At 38.8% G+C, this 17,177-nt stretch overlaps 2 protein-coding genes across 2 annotated transcripts; both read left to right on the plus strand.

Moving 5' to 3' along the window:
* The first annotated feature begins 4,899 nt into the window (after positions 1-4,899).
* LOC139628443 (C-C motif chemokine 17-like) lies at positions 4,900-6,733 on the plus strand. Its single transcript, XM_071490117.1, has 3 exons — positions 4,900-5,086; positions 5,171-5,297; positions 6,438-6,733. The coding sequence occupies exons 1-3, from the start codon at positions 5,023-5,025 to the stop codon at positions 6,589-6,591; spliced, it is 345 nt and encodes a 114-aa protein (XP_071346218.1). The 5' UTR covers positions 4,900-5,022; the 3' UTR covers positions 6,592-6,733.
* Positions 6,734-14,750: 8,017 nt separating this feature from the next.
* LOC139628357 (C-C motif chemokine 17-like) lies at positions 14,751-15,953 on the plus strand. The gene is made up of 3 exons (XM_071489989.1): positions 14,751-14,985; positions 15,070-15,196; positions 15,468-15,953. Exons 1-3 carry the CDS (start codon positions 14,922-14,924, stop codon positions 15,628-15,630), a joined length of 354 nt encoding a protein of 117 aa, XP_071346090.1. The 5' UTR covers positions 14,751-14,921; the 3' UTR covers positions 15,631-15,953.
* The last annotated feature ends 1,224 nt before the right edge of the window (positions 15,954-17,177 follow it).

Genomic DNA, 17,177 nt, shown 5'->3' on the forward strand with positions numbered 1-17,177 from the left:
CAACCAACAGTTAAAACCCTCCAAATCTTCCCTTTTTTGTTGTTATAAGACAGAGGAAAGAAGTAACGCTTTACTTGAAGTTATTAGTACATAAAGACCTGGATGACCTGAAATAAATTCACACAAAACTGACTCGACCCTAAACACCTCAGGAATCATCAGGAACACGTTATCTGATAATATACTGACTCTGGATGAAATCACCCCGGCCTCCAGTACTACAGTCAGAAACCTTGGGGTCATTTTTGATTTGTTCTTTTCTTCACACATAAAACCAGTCTCTAGCACAGCCTTCGTCCACCTGCGTCCACCTGTGAAGATCAGAAACAAACTGGACTACTGTAATTCTTTATTAGTAACTCAGAATACTCCAAAACTCCAAAATGCTGCTGACAGGGACCAGGAGAAGAGATCACATCTTTCCTATAAAACCTAGATATATAGGAAATATAATAAATAATAATATTAAATAGAATTTAAAATCCTCCTCCTCACCTACAAAGCCATTAATGGTCAGGCACCATCGTACCTTGGCGAGCTTATAGTTCCCTATTTTCCCAATAGGACACTTCGCTCTCTAAATGCAGGTCAACTTGTGGTTCCCAGAGTTTGTAAGAGCAGAATGGGGGCAGAGCCTTCAGCTATCAGGCTCCTCTCTGGTTCAAGAGGCAGACCCCCCCTCGACCTTTAAGATCAGATTAAAACTAATAAAACTTATAGTTCAGCCTGGCTCAGGTGAATCCTGAATCACCCCTTAGTTACACTGCTGGGGAAACTCCCATGATGCATTAAGCACTGGGCTGTTTTTCATGTTTTGGGTCTTGAAGATTTTGAAGTTGCAGCGTGCAGTAATATTTCAGACATTAACATGTTTCCAACTTTGCGTCAACAGTTTGGGGAAGACGTTTCTATTTCAACGTGATGATGCAGAGCTCAGTTTCACAAACACACACCCTGTCAGATCCAGAGGACGCTAATTCTAAGCAGGACGTATTGTTTATTTAGTGACAAAGTGACAGCAAACAGCACACACAGTGAAGACGGGTGATTTTTGTGGGCTAAGTTACTGTTGTGGTAGATGTCCGACAACGCCACCCAGGTTTTTAAGAGCCTGAGGACTCTCAAGGCCAAGATAAATATCTTTAACTAGGGAGAGCAGTGCGTGGCGACCCGAGGACAGAGACCAGAGCCATAAGTCAGGCAAACAATTATTTATTTATTTATTCATAATTTTTTAAGGTGCACACTATGGCAGAAGAAAAAACTCCAACACAAAACGCAAAACCAGGATCCAAAAGAGTAAAAACAATCTGAACCAAAACACAGCAGTTGATAGATAAGCATTCAACACAGTGAAGCGAATAATCAGGATTAAAAACACAACTACTAATAAAAACACATGCAAACATCAAACTGAAAATATTCTGCTGTGTGACGAGCTGTCGACTCAAACTGTGATGGAGGAAGACATGAAGTAAATGCGTGGTGGTGACACAGCTGCAGAAAATATTAGAAAACAAAGTGTTAAATCTTTGGAACAGCATTTATGTCTCTTGACTGACCAGACTGACTGGTATCTATCTATTGATCTATCTATCAGACAGAATGGAAAACATGATCTTATTAATGCTATTTAATAAAGAGGAAAACTGTTTACTAAGGGGCTAATTTTTAACAAATAAATTTGAGAAGCAAACTAAAAAACTTTAATATCACAAATGTAACTGTAAAACTGTGTAAACTGTGTACAACTGTTTGGCTCACTAGTTTCCCTGTTTTCACTTCCTCCTCAGCAGTGTTTCTGCGAACATGCTGTGTACTTAGTAGTAAACAGACTCTTTCTGTCCATTCAGAGGAAAACGTTTGTTTTTGACCCTCACATTTCCCTCAGGAAAATGCCAAACTGCTGATGATATATGAGTTGATTTCTCTGTTAGTGTTCATCATCAGCCTCCTCTGGAGGAATCTTAGTAATCGTCTAAAGACTTTCTCTTCATACAGACTCTTCACTGTGTGTGACCTTGGGGCACGGGTGGAGGAAATACTCAGATCCTTCAGTTAAACGAAATTAATGCCAGGATTAATAAATAAAAATGTATCAGTGTTGAACAATTCATTCATCTAAAATTCTACCTGAGTAAAAGTGGAAATGTTTTTGGCATTTTCACTAAAATGTGAGGGTGTGAGTTGATGTTTTAAACCTGCCCTGCAGCTAAAACACCTGTAATAATAAACACAGCTCAGAGTAACCAGTTACATTTGCTTAAGTAAATGTACTCAGTTACCTTCCACACCTGCTTTGACGTTCCTCAGGGAAGTTTACTCGTCCCACTGCTCTTTCCTTCTACATATTAACAACCACTCTTTTCTGTTTATGTAGATACTCCACTTCTCTTTATACAGACCAAATAAATTCTTGTTCTCTGACATTAAGATGATTATCAGTGATAAATGATGCATTTAACGTAACACATCTAACAATCACATCTAATAATTTTACAGGAAGGTGAAAAAGGAAACGGAAAGAGTTGTGTTTCACTTCTCTGCATTTCCTCGTTAAATGTTCTTTGTGTTGTAACTAGAATAATGAAGTAAAAACGTGTTTAGTGTGAACGTCTTTAAGAGTGAAAACAGTTACAGGTTGTTCTGAGAAAAAGCTGGAGAGTGAAGAAGAAGAAGAAAAAGTGAAAACCAGCAGCAAAGCACCAATGTGCTACTACAACTACAACTACTACAACTACTACTACTACTACTACTACTACTACTACTGACACTGTGATGTCTCCCTGCACCAGCAGCTCTGAGCGCTGATGCTCTTACTCTGAAAGGCTTTTCCTTGATCGCCTGTGGCTGATTGTTCCTTATTGATATACAACAGAAGCTCCTGATAAATGAATAAATGTTTTTACATAAACAGAACAAACTGGATCTGGATATTTTATGTGAAACCATCAATGACCCAGAAGGAAAAAAAAAGTGATTTTACTAGTAATTATAGACAAATTCAGAAATCAACATTTGTATTTGAAAGACATAAAGTTAATTATCTCTAAAGCACAAATTCTTCAGTCTGTGTCTCAGTATTTGACGTTTTGGAAATAACCATCAGGGTCATTAATGGAAACAGACGAGGAGGTGAAAACTACACCAGCACAGACTTCCACTCTGATCTTTCACTTACTTCTTTAAACTGAACCTCATATTCACAAAAAATACTGATACTACAAAAACTGCATGTAATACTGCTAATGATAGTATCGCTGCTGATGCTACCGTTACCACTTGTACTTCCATTATTATCTCTCCAACATCTAACCTCCTGTTGGGTCTTCAGTTATTTTTCTATTACACCTGCTCAGGTAAACAAGTAAGAGTAAAGTACAAGTAAGAAAAAGTACGAATACCACACTGAAAACACTCCGAGTGAGTATTATACTTATCATTACGTCATTATTACTCATGTATTCATATTTGTTGTAGCTGCTTTTAACTGATTTATATAAGACTGCAACTAATGATCATTTCCATTTTGGATTAATCTGCTGATTATTTTCTCAATTGATCAACTTGTGAAAATCCTGAAAACAGTGAGACGTGTCGTCACAGTCACCCAGAGCCCAACATGAGGCCTTTGTTTCGTTTGTTTTATCCAAATTTCAAAGTAAAAAGTAGAAATAAATTCAAATAATTAAAAAGAAAATTAGCAAATACTCACATTTGAGAAGCTGGAATGATTAAATTTTGAAATAGTTGCTATTTTAATTATCTGTCAATCAACTGATAATTTAATGAACTAATAATTTTGGGTGTTTCATAATAAAACATAATATTTTAGAGGGTGGTGCAGTGGTTGGCACTGTCGCCTTTCTGTGTGGAGTTGTTGTTGCATGTTCTCCTTTTGCTTGTGTGGGTTTCCAGAGACATGTACCTCAGGTTAACTGTCTGTGGGTGTGAATGTGAGTGTGTGGTTGTCTGTGTCTGAATGTCAGCTCTGTGGCAGACTGACGACCTGTCCAGTGTCAGCTGGGACTGATTTCCACTTTTACTCAGGGATACGTGGTATGAAAAGTGACTGAATGAATTATATTCTATGAGCACTTCATGTTTGCAAAAATCTGAATCTGTACAGAAAGTGTCAAATAAACGTACTGCATCTCCTTCTAAAGCGACGTGAAAAGACTGAAGTCCAGGACATTTAGTTTAAATCTGGACTTTAGTGCTTGAGTAAATGAGAAAAGGTTAAAGACAGACTCCTCCTGTGTGATGCACACACTCAAATACACAATCGGAGTAATTCAAACACAACAGGTAAGTCATATTTATGAAGCCTGACATACCTGTACCTGTTTGAAGCCCAGTTGGCTCGTGGTTTTTTGTTTTGTGAAACCGTGGAATCATATTCACCGAACACTGTCAGTCATCACTCATCTCTCCTGGTAAACAAAGCTGATTCTCTTTGGGGGTTTGGGTGTTTTAAGGTTCTGGGTTTGAACCCTGGGCCTCCAAAGAGGTTGATGACATTAGGTTGATTGGTGACTCTAAATTGCCCATAGGTGAGAGTGTGTTTTATTAGACTGTCTCTCATTGAACAAATACTGTGGATTAGAAGATGCAACAGTCCTCATGCTGCTGATTTTATCTTGAATACTGATGTATACCAAATGTTGCAGCTAAAAAAACCTAATTTCTTAATTGCAGAAAGGAAAGAGACGGGCATTTGTGAAAGCCCCCCATTTATTCTGTGAAGAGCTCTTTGCTGAATTGTTTCACATCTTATTAACTTCTCATTTCTAGGAGACAAAAAAGCACTATTAAGAGTCAAAGAAAAGAGAAGAGGAAACAGAAGGGGAACTAACAGCTGGTTCTTAGAACATAATTTGCTATGAATGGGACAGTATGAGAGATGAGATGCATAAAAAGGGGACACAGAGCAGGTCTCCAACACAGATCAGACCAGATCACCCTGAAGATTAAAGGCCTTCATCCAAACAGAAGAAGAACGTCTGTCTCTGTGCAGGAACCATGAAGACGCTGCTGACTCTGCTTCTCCTGACTCTGATCTGCTTCCTGTATCACATCTCTGCTGGTCAGTAACTCTGCATGATGCCTCTGAGAGCTGTGAACCACAGACTGTACACCGTGTATTTAATGTGTCTTCACGTGTCCACAGGTCCGGTCGCACCAGGGTTGATGGTGAGGGCAGGATGCTGTGAAAAATACAACCGAACACCGATCCCTAAGGGGAAGGTGACACACGTGGGGAGGACTGCAGACAACTGTGCAGTCAAAGCTATTGTGTGAGTAAATATTAAAGTGTACTCACTGATCATGTACTGTTACTGCAGTTATTTTGCATTTAAACACTTAAAATGAGCAAAGCCTGCAGTTTGTCTTCTTTCGGTTCCTTTACTGAAGTAAAAGCACCAATATTCCTCTGCAGACTGATTATGCAGAGAGACATGTTGTCAGTGTTATATTATTATATTTTTGGATCATTATTACTGATGCATTAACAGGAAGTGGTATGTTACTGTTGTAGTTGGTGAAGGTGGAGCCGGTTTAACTGCTTTAGTAATGATCCATCATCTTATAAACTGATCATGTCACATGCATTAAAAACTCAGGTGTAGTAGTTTGCAGATTCTCCACAGGGAGGAGCTGTTCAGTCACTGTACAACAGACCTGCAGGTCAGAAACAGGACAGTGATTGGCTGGGGCGGTTTCAGATGGTTAAAAGCAACTCAGTACATTTATTCAAGTACTGTAAAAAGCACAGTTTTTTAGTACTTCACTTGATTATTTCCATTTTCTACTATGTTAAACTTAAATAAACTAAAAATAATCTTAAATATCATAGTTTTTACCGCAATACATTCATCTGATGTCTAAAGTTACTGGTTACAGTGAAGATTCAGACTTTACAAACACAACATATCACTAGTTAACACAACATGTTGCATTGGTACAGATTTAGCTACTAAATATCATATAAAGTGTTTAAAATGAGCCCCATCTCCACCAGCTACATTATAATTCAGTTACACAATAGACTGATATCCATCCTTTTCATGTTGATGTTATTGCAAGAATAATATAATAATATATATATATATATATATATATATATATATATATATATATATAACATGAGCCATAGTGCTGCATGATGAGGCTTTTAACCTCAGAAATAAGCTGTAAACACAAAAAAAGACATGTTGCTTAAAGATAGTTAGTGAACAGGTGCTTTTTCACACATGCAGCACATAAAGAGCAACATTCATTTATTTATTAGTCATATTTGTGTCTAGTGTTCCTTCTCTTTTAGCTCTGTTTTTGGTCTCCACCACCTCCTGAGGGAAATATCTGGCTCAATAGCTGCTAAGTGTTGCGATGCTATGTGCTAACACTGTCCAATATGTGTTGTGTGTTTCTTTCAGAGTCTCAACAGTGTGCAATAAGACGTTTTGTATTGATCAAGATTGGCCCTGGGCGGATAAACTTTTGACAGAGTTTAAGAAATCAGCTAACGTCATTACATCACCATTCAACCAGTCGAAGTGTGATGAAACATCAACAGTGTTAAAAGGCTGATAACACAGGAAAGTTTCCACCTGTAGTTGACATTGTGGCCTCTCCATGTTCCCCCAAGTGTTAAAAGGAGTTAAAATAATGTGAGAATGTTGCTTTTTTATGTATAAATAACTGTTACATATAATTTAAGTTCTCTTATTAATAGTATGTGCATGTCTGTTATTAGCTGCTTCCCTTTATCTGATAATTAATGATGATTATACAGAAAAGTCACTGGCTGTAATTGACACTGTCAGAATGTGATTGTGAGAAAACTGTTGTTAGACCAGGAGCTAAAATAAGACAACAACGTCCTACAGCCTGAACTTCAAGGCTGAACGCACATAATGCTTCACAATTTGGAAATTAACATGGTGTCACTGACAGCTGTTTTTGGATATTTTCAGTGATTTTACAGGAGGGTGTTTGAAATGTACTCTATGTTTATTATTCCTACACAAGGTACTGTCCCTTTATGAATAAAAGCTATAATTATACTTGTTCTGTTTTTTATCCACTTTGTTTATTTTGGAGGCCAGACTGAGTCCTTTTAGAGACAGTGAGTGATCCTCAGCTGCGCTCACACAGGCAGCAGGTTGTTTGATATTCATACGATGACTGAATGTACAGTGTATAATTCAAAGATCCTGTGTGACAACAGATTCTTCAAGTTCAAGTTCAAGTTCATTATTATGGCCATTTCAGTTGATAGGAAATTGTCTTGGTGTCCTCATATATACCACACGACACATCCAACAACACATGCCACAGAAAGGAGAACATATAACAGATAAAATATACGGTAAGTAAAAATAATTTAAAATATATAAAAATAATAATGATGTGTGTGTCAGAGTAGAGAGTCTTTAAAGTGCGTTTTAATACCAAAAGGTACAGCCCAGACTGCAGAAAGGAACAGTCTATAGTGGGAAGAGGTGCGACCCATTTTGTATTCACATTGCGTGGCAGTGCACATTTAAGTGCCTGTTAGCTTGGAGGTAGGAACTATCCCTGAAGCGTGATGTTCTGCTGGTGATCCTCCTGTATCTTTTGCCTGATGGGAGAAGATTAAACAAGTGATGTGTAGGGTGGGAGGGATCAGTGATGATGCTATGAAAGGCAGACTACAGCCAATGATCTTGGAGGCTCTACTTCTACTCTTTCAAGCTGTTGTTTGTCCTGCTTGGTTGTGTTATCGTACCAAGTCAGGGAGGAGAAAGTAAGCACGCTCTCTATGACAACTCTGTAAAAACGAATCATGACTGACCCCGTATTTCTTTAGCTGCTGGAGGAAGTAAAGTAAGTTAAGTTTCTGTTGGGATTTGCTAACAATGAGACTGGTGTATAGTGGAGCCTAGGAGACAGAGGAAGGAGACCCTCTCAACAACCTGGCCATTGATGGAGGTGGGGAGATGTTGAACCGCCTCCTTCCTAAAATCAACAATCAGCTCTTTAGATTTAGATGTGTGAGGATCAGATTGTTGTCTTCACACCACCTCACTCCTGTACAGATTCGTCGCTGTCAGAGATAAGACCTACCACTGTCGTGTCATCAGCAAACTCTAACAATTTCACAACATATTGTGACTTATATTAAATATAATACAATATACAATATGTATGCTTCAGAAAATATTCAGACCCTTTCACTTTTTGGGCACTTTATCTTTATTTTTTTCTCATCAAGCTACACTCAGTGACCCATAATGAAAAAATGTCCATAACTTTTTTTGCAAATGTTAAAAGTTCAAATTTAAATCTCATTTACAAAAGTATTATTATTACATATATTATATTATCACATATATTAAAATATGATGTATTTTTACATAGTTCAAAATGTTGCAACCATATATGTTAATAATATATATTAAATTTATATATGCAAGTTTCTAAAACGACATACATATAAAGTTCTATATGTTTATCTATGTTATTATGTTTTTAATTTCTCATTAACTTTAATTAAGTACTTAAATGTGTCTATCTTCCCATCTCAGAGAAAGGTCTCTCATACTTTTGGACCCTATATAATATCAGCAATACAGACAGGCTTTTGGATGGATATATATATTTATGTAACATATAGCCACAATATAAGCATATATATGTAAACATACAGTACATATTCATATGGGCTTTATATGACATTTTTCAATTCCAATAGGATTCATGTATAATTTTTAAATATATGTTTTTATTTCATATGTGTATATATGTCATATGAAAATTCAATATACATACATATATTACAGTTGCACATGGGTGTATTTGGTCAGTTTAGGTTTTTTTCAAGGACCCCTCTGTGTTTGGCTGCATTCATCCTTCTCTCCTCAGACCAGTCTCCCTGTCTCTGCTGCTGAGAGGCTGCCCAGTGACGAGCAGTGCCTGGAGCCAGTTACACAAGACACCTTAAGTTAAGATTTTCCTTTCAGTCCAAGATTTCCTTAAAATAAAAACTGTTGCACAACACACCTGTAAACACACAGTATGTAACTTCTGCCGCTAGGGGTCTCTCAAACCAAAGACGGCGGGTGATGTCATAGAATAGCATCGGCTCAGGGAAGTTGCTGTCTTCACCGCCACTACCTTAAACTTCCCCTGGTTTAGATTTCTTCAGCGTCAGTCCTGCAGGAGGTTTTTACCTGGAGCAGAATTATCTACAGAGGTCTCCTCCTCTTCAAGATGGACTTGCCTGCTTGGTGGATTAGCTGCTACCTGGTGAGCCTGTAAAAACATCGGAACGTCTGGTTCATAACTTATCAAAGAAACAAAGGTAAGGAGTCTCAGTTTCCAGCCATTCCAAGACGTGTCCACTGAATAGCATCAGCAAATCACTGATTTTTAGAGTGGCGCTGTTTTATTCTGTGTTTCTATCGGTTTTAACCCTTTTGTCCGTTTGATATGGAGGGAAGACGCCTCCGGATAATTCTGCTGCCTGGTTCTTACGTTAGCAGTTAGATTAGCAGTTTTAGCTACTAACTCTTCCCCAACGTCCTGTGTCCGCCGTACATCGCCGGTTAATCACAGATTTTTAAGCAACACTTATTTATTCAGTGCTTCTACTTGTTTTAAGCTCCTCTTCCGTTTGCTACGCCGGGGAGAACACCTCTGTGGATAATTCGGCTGTTGGTAAAAAATAAAAACTCCCTAACATCTGGTTCATAAATTAGTAGTTAGTTAGTTAGATTAGCAGTTTTAGCCCCCAACTTTTCCCCAATGTCCTGTGTCCGCCGGACAGCGCCGGTGAATCACTTATTTTTAAAGTGACACTGCTTTATTTGGTGTTTCTACTGGTTTTAATCCATTTGTCACAGAGGGGAAGACACCTCTGAGGATAATTCGGCTGAGCAGGCGGTTAAAAGAAACAACGAATAAAGCAGTTTCACTTTAGAAATCAGTGATTCGCAGATGCTCTAAGGACACAGGACATCTCGGACTGTTTTCTCTGATAACTGAAATCCAGACGTCTGACAACTAAAATCCTTCATCTGGTATAAATGTATGGTTGAAAACAACCAAGGTCTAAAAAGTGCATCTTAAAATATGTCTTTAAACAGGATAAAGTAAATTTTGAGCTTCTGGCAAGACGCTTTTATTCATTTATTTTCTATTTTTTTATTTGAAAAACATTGAGCGGACCCATTTTGCTGACCCATGATCTGATTGACAGGAAATGGATCAACACCATCATTAAAATCATTATTTTCAGGTTTGGGAGTTTCTTGAAACATTTGGGATAAGATAACTTGAAAAATATATATTATTGGTCTCATCATTTTAGACATTTGAATGTGGAAAAGGTACATATTATAATTTTAGTGTTTCCAATCAGCAAAAATATTTTGTGTCTTTTTGGACAACACATTTATTAATTATTGTACTGTGATATATTACTGAATAACCTCTACATTTAATGCAGCAATTCTTAACTAAAGTATTAGAGATCTAGTATTAACACAGGCCTCTATTGCACATTTATGAAAATCAGTGACCTTCAACAGCTGCTATGAGTTTTACAAACCACCGGATGTCACTGTGGTGCCTGCATTAGGCCAATTTTCTCTCATGAAGTTACAGCTGCGACTGTTGGGGCCATTTTGAGTCAGTACAAATGAAACATGTGAGACTTTGTAAAATTATAGGTGTACACATAGAAGGAAAAAATGAATGTCCCTTAATTCACATATAAAGCAAGTCTCTAGGACAGCCTTCTTCCACCTGCACAATATTGCTAAAATCAGACCCATTCTGTGTCTAAAGGATGCTGAAAAACTAGTTCATGCATTTGTTACCTCAAGACTGGACTACTGTAACTCTTTATTGTCAGGATGTCCCAAAAATTCAGTAAAAAGCCTCCAATTGATCCAAAATGCGGCAGCACGAGTACTGACAGGAACTAGGAAACGGGATCACATCTCTCCTGTGTTAGCTTCTCTGCATTGGCTCCCTGTAAACTCCAGGATAGAATTTAAAATCCTCCTCCTCACCTACAAAGCCATTCATGGTCAGGCACCATCGTACCTTGGAGAGCTTATACTTCCCTATTTTCCCAATAGGACACTTCGCTCTCTAAATGCAGGTCTACTTGTGGTTCCCAGAGTTTGTAAGAGTAGAATGGGGGGCAGAGCCTTCAGCTATCAGGCTCCTCTCCTGTGGAACCAGCTCCCAGTGTGGGTTCGGGAGGCAGACACCCTCTCTACCTTTAAGATCAGGCTTAAAACTGTCCTGTTTAGTAAAGCTTATAGTTAGGGCTGGCTCAGGTATGTCCTGACCCATCCCTTAGTTATGCTGCTATAGAGCTAGACTGCTGGGGGATTCCCATGATTCACTGGGCTCTCTCTATCTCTGTCTCTCTCTCTCTCTCTTTCTCCCTCTCTCTGTCCTCATTCTGCAGGTCTCTCTGCCTCTGGAGCAGCAGGATCCAGATCCACCACTACTCATCATTTCTATTAACCACTGTTTCCTGTCATTATTATTGATAACACCATCACCTATACAGCTGTTCGTGGTCTTTCTCTCTCTCTCTCTCTCTCTCTCTCGTCCTCTCTCTCTCTTTTGTCCTCTCTCCTCCCCCAACCCCCTCTTTCTCCACCCACCCTGAGCCTGGTTCTTTTGGAGGTTTCTTCCTGTTAAAGGGGAGTTTTTCCTCCCCCCTGTCACCAGCTGCTGCTCTTTGTAGGAACTGTTGGGTTTTTCTCTATAACAAAGTAACAGAGAAACTATTGTGCCTTGAGATCATGTATATTATGATCTCAAGGCACAAATTTACAATTTATGCAAATAAAATTGAATAGATTAAATTGAATACTAGCTTTCATCATGGTTAGTGTTGTTTTTATCATTATGAGAAGACTTAATTGAACATGTATTAAAGACACAGCAAGTTCACATCATGAATATTTTCATGAACAAAACAGAAGAGTCTGAGATGTCGGCTGTTTCTTTAAAACCTTGATTTAATGAGTCGTGTGAACTCGTAGCAGCTCATTTATGCAGCTCATCGTTTCAAGTCAGAACATCTCAACTTAGAAAAGCTCAGATTCGACTTAATAAGTGGACTGAAAATAAAAACCAGACACTCTAAGTTGAATTAAATTGAAATGAACAACATTTACCTTCATATTTATATTAAGTTAAGGAGAAAAGATGAGTTGGTTCTACTAAACTCCTGTAAGATGTTTTACAGTGTATCAGGGAGGATGTGAGGCTCCTGTCTTTATCTCCATCATGGACAAAATCATTATAACCTCTTGCCACCTGCTCCTACTCCTGTTGTATGTTGCTGTTCTTATGTCTCACATCAATCACCAGCGGCCCCGAGTGTTCAGGCTTTCATCCTCAAAAGCTTTTCCTTGATCTGCTGCAGCTTATTGTTCCTTATTGATATATAACTTTGGACAAAAGCTTATGATAAATGAACAAAAGTAGCCTACGTTAAGTGAATCAAATCAATGAAACAGTTTCTCGAAATAAAAAAGCTTATGATAAATGATAAAGTGTACATAAATGGAAAACAATGAATCTGAAACCAACAAGAACGCAGAGGGAAATAAAAGTGATGTCGTTAGTAATTACAGACAAATTCAGAAATAAACATTTGTATTTGGAAGACATACTGTGTCTCTCAGTATTTTAATGCCCGAGAAATAACCAGAGGAAGTGAAACCTACATCATCTACCCTGATCATTTTTTCTCTGTATTCACGTTTAACTGGGTCATTGGGCTCGTTCAGGGACTTTCCTGTGTCTGACCCACATCAGGCTGAGCTTCAGTTTCCACCTACATGTGTGAGGACTCTGTTGGTCACTTAAACCTGAACACTGTCACGTGTTCTCATCTACCTACTGCTACATGTGGCTTACTATTTATCTCACTTCACTCATCCTTGACTACATCCGGATGTGAACAGTTTTTTCTAAGGCTTTAGGAGTTTCTCTGCATCCTTACCTATAAGACCTTGGTCTTATAGGTAAGGATGCAGATCTCTAAGATCCAGGTGGTTAGTGCTAGGTGAGAGATGCTAGCAGGTTCATTTGAGTGAAATGCTAACATGCGGGAAGACAGCTGTCAGCCAGCCTCATCTCGTCATCGCACTGAGGCTCCACTTCTCCACTGTTATTCACCTTGCCTATGTTTTCTTTCTCTGCAGTCTATACTGATCGCAGCGTCGGTGAAAGCCTCTACGTCTTGGGTTTTGATTTTGACCCAGGTGTCACCCACATACTTCAACCAGTGGCTCAGTGGGGAACCCGTGGCCGAGGTAGGTGGTGGTAAGGCAGAGGTCCAGCAGGGTGCAAATCTGATCGGGGGTGACGTTGGTTCTGATGTGTCAGGAGTCCTGGTTGGTGAAGTCTGTGGAGTTTTGGATGTGATGAGGAGTGTTTCCCACAAAGGGAGCCAAGATGGAGGCGAGGTGTTTTGTGATGTCGTAGGTGGCTGAGTTTAAACTGCTGATGATGGGTCTCTGTGAATCTTCAGAAGTCTGTATATGCAGGGTGTAGCATCCCCGGGGTGAAGGCCGTAGTATGCTGAGCGGTGGATGCCTTTTTTGGTGAGTCCAGGTGGGCGGTGCTGAGGGCGGTGATTGCTTTGTTGTGACATCACAAAGTTCCAGAAGTCCTGACGGCTGGTTTTAAGGCTCAGTTTCTGAATACAGGCTGTGTGCATTTCTCTGTGGACTGAGGCTTTGATACTTTCACAGTATTAATATAGAACCTAGACCTGCTTTATAATCACAAACACATGGACATCTACCTTTAGACTGGATGGACCTTTAACCAACAGGGTACATGTCAGAAAGGTTTCTGCATTCAAGTTCATTTGTGTCCTTCCTGACTGAAGTGACTGATGATCCTCTGATGCCACCGTAACATTAAACTTGTGGCTGAAATCTCTCAACATCTATTGGATGAAGATTCACAGAGTCACAGATCCACGTTAGCGTTTCCAGAGATGTCCGTCCACAGTGAAACATGAAAAAGACCAGATCTTTTCTTCTTCGTCCTCAATGATGAGTTGCTGTCTGGCGGAGAGGGAGACCGACATCCCAGCTAAAAAAAAATTATTCTACGATCACATAACCTGACAAAATCAGCATGAACCCTGGTTAATGAGGCGACTAAAGGTGGTCTTCTTAACTTTACTGTCACATAGCCACCAACCCGGGGGGGCTCATGTCATCATTTTACACACACTGAGCTGTGCATGCATTAAGTTCCTGTAATAACTGTCAAGATGAGATTTTCTACCTTCAGAAAACTCAAGATTGGGACACCAAAGAATCTGTCATCATTCGTCTCTCCTGGTAAACAAGCTGATTCTTGATTTGGGTGTTTCAGTGGAGAGGGAGATGAGGGTTGAGTGTGGAATATTGTGGATTAGTTGATGTATAAACAGAGCAAGCTTTCTCCAGCAGACTGTGGTGAAGGGATGAGTTCTGCCGATACAAGCTGAAGGATTTATGATCATCAAATCTCTTTGTGTCAGCTGTTAAAAATGCTTCTGGCAAAGATCCATCAGGAGGGCACAGTTCAAAGACTTTGCAGCCCCCTGAGAATAAAACCTTTTTTTTTATTATTCTGTGAAGAGCTCTTGCCTGAATTGTTTTACATCTTATCAACTTCCCATTTTCTTTGTATGACAGAAATAGCAAAAGAGAAGAGGAAGGAAAGGGGAAATAACAGCTGGTTCTTAGAACCAAAGACTCAGTATGAATGGGACAGTATGAGAGATGAGATGCATAAAAAGGGGACACAGAGCAGGTCTCCAACACAGATCAGACCAGATCAGCCCTGAAGATTAAAGGCCTTCATCCAAACAGAAGAACGTCTGTCTCTGTGCAGGAACCATGAAGACGCTGCTGACTCTGCTTCTCCTGACTCTGATCTGCTTCCTGTATCACATCTCTGCTGGTCAGTAACTCTGCATGATGCCTCTGAGAGCTGTGAACCACAGACTGTACACCATGTATTTAATGTGTCTTCACGTGTCCACAGGTCCGATCGCACCAGGGTTGATGGTGAGGGCAGGATGCTGTGAAAAATACAACCGAACACCGATCCCTAAGGGGAAGGTGACACACGTGGGGAGGACTGCAGACAACTGTTCAGTCAAAGCTATTGTGTGAGTAAATACTTAAAGTGATGGACGTGTGTGTGTTTTAAATTTCAACAGCCTAAATTGTAGAGGAGTTAATCACATCCAACCTTACATGTCCTGTAATGCAACATCACCATATTTAAAAACTCTTTAAATAGAAAAAATAGCAGATATAATTAATACATATAATTTGATTCCTCAGGTGGAAACATGAAGGCTGCTTTGCATCAGAAATACTGTGTTTGTGTTCTTTTGCTTCTAACACTGTCCAACATGTGTTGTGTGTTTCTTCCAGAGTCATAACAGTGTGCAATAAGAAGTATTGCATCGATCCCTCCTGGACCTGGGCGAAGAGACTTTTGTCAGAGTTTAAGCAAGCAATCGCCAACACTACATCACCGAGGGCCCCGTTCAACCAGTCGAAATGTGATAAAACACCAACAGGGTTAAAAGGCTGATAACGCAGGAAAGTTTCCGCCTGCAGTCGACACTGTGACTTCTCCATGTTCCTCAACATCAGTTCAGGACGACCTCAGTTAAAATGTAGTTTTAAAATGCTTTCTAGATTTTTTATGAGATTAGAAAATGACAAGCAGCACTACTGTTTATTACTGTTTTCATAGGAAGGAATATATAAATACTACATATATGTATGTGAGACAGTTGTGTTCTAATTTAATTGTTCTAATGAGTAAAGGAGGATGTTTGAAATGTACAGTACGTTTAATATTCTACATGAGCTTCAGCCCTTTTCTGAATAAAAGCTTTAATTTTGTCTTAATACTTGTTCTGTTTTTTTGTTTTTTTGTTTTGTGATGTTTCTTTTCCTTTCTGCTCTGTTTATTTTGAGACAGGAGCCAAACTCCTGGTCGAGCACTGATGGAGACAGTGAGTGACCTTCAGCTGTGCTCGCTCAGGCAGAAGCTGTTTGATATTTATACCACAGCTGAATGTACAGTTTAAGGTTCAACAGGGAAATCGACACTGCAGATTCTGTTTCATGTTTTATCCAAATAATTAATAATTAGGTGATGAAAGCATCAATTTTCCACTTTACAGCAGCTTAAGTGCAGCTATTTATAAATCAAAAAGATGCTGAGATTGACTCATGCCTTCATTTTAAGCCGACTTGATTACTGTGATGCACTTTTTACTGTAAACGCTGCAGCTCGACCGTTAACCAGAACCGACAGCACATTAGTCCACTTTTAGTTTGCTGTTCCATTTAGAGCTGGTTTTAAGGTCCTTCTCTTTATATTTGTATAAAAAGAGGACTCACTCACTTCTTATCTACAGACCTCCAACAGCACTGAGATCGTCTGCTGCTGGTTTATTGAAGGTTCCCAGTAACAGCAGTAGGTGAATCAGGGACGGAGACTTTGTCAGTTACAGACAAAAACTATGAAACACATTTCCTATAAATATCAGAGAGGAAGATCACAGTGTTTTAACAGAAAGCTTAAAACTTACACTTCTGCACTGCTCAGCATTTCTTTTAAAAGCTGTTTTAAGTATTGATATCTTACTGAGTCGATGCACTCTATTTAATCCATTTTAATTCATTTAAATTTTTATTTTTTAATTTAATGTTTCAACATGTTTTATTTAACATGTTTTATGTCTTTTCATGCACTTGTTGCAGTGAATTTCCTTGTTGTAAAACACTTTTCTGCATTCCTTGTATATAAGGTGCTGTACAAATACAGTTATTATTATTATTAATATTATGTAAAGTAGGTTTTGATGCAACAAGTATTAAAATAGTTACATTAAAATCTAAATAATAACATACTGTTATATTATTATTATATTATTACGGATTGTTGGATGTGCCAAATCTCTCAAAGTGCTACAGTCATTTAAAAGAGGAATAAACCTTCTCAGCAGGAGAGACTGGCTGTTCTGTTCAGTTAAAGGTTAATTAATGACGGTTAAGCTCTTTAAATTTTGTTGCGATGTCCAGCGTCTGTGTTTTACATGATTGGACTTGTTCCATGTGACATAT

This window comes from Trachinotus anak, unplaced genomic scaffold (assembly GCF_046630095.1).
Source record: "Trachinotus anak isolate AG129_WGS33_773 ecotype Australia unplaced genomic scaffold, CSIRO_AGI_Tana_v1 ptg000011l, whole genome shotgun sequence".
NCBI lineage: Eukaryota > Metazoa > Chordata > Actinopteri > Carangiformes > Carangidae > Trachinotus > Trachinotus anak.

Coding starts and splice junctions, on each gene's coding strand:
- LOC139628443 (XM_071490117.1), top strand. CDS start 5,023: ATGAAGACGCTGCTGACTCTGCTTCTCCTGACTCTGATCTGCTTCCTG. Junction 5,087..5,170: donor CCTGTATCACATCTCTGCTG/GTCAGTAACTCT, acceptor ACGTGTCCACAG/GTCCGGTCGCACCAGGGTTG. Junction 5,298..6,437: donor TGTGCAGTCAAAGCTATTGT/GTGAGTAAATAT, acceptor TGTTTCTTTCAG/AGTCTCAACAGTGTGCAATA.
- LOC139628357 (XM_071489989.1), top strand. CDS start 14,922: ATGAAGACGCTGCTGACTCTGCTTCTCCTGACTCTGATCTGCTTCCTG. Junction 14,986..15,069: donor CCTGTATCACATCTCTGCTG/GTCAGTAACTCT, acceptor ACGTGTCCACAG/GTCCGATCGCACCAGGGTTG. Junction 15,197..15,467: donor TGTTCAGTCAAAGCTATTGT/GTGAGTAAATAC, acceptor TGTTTCTTCCAG/AGTCATAACAGTGTGCAATA.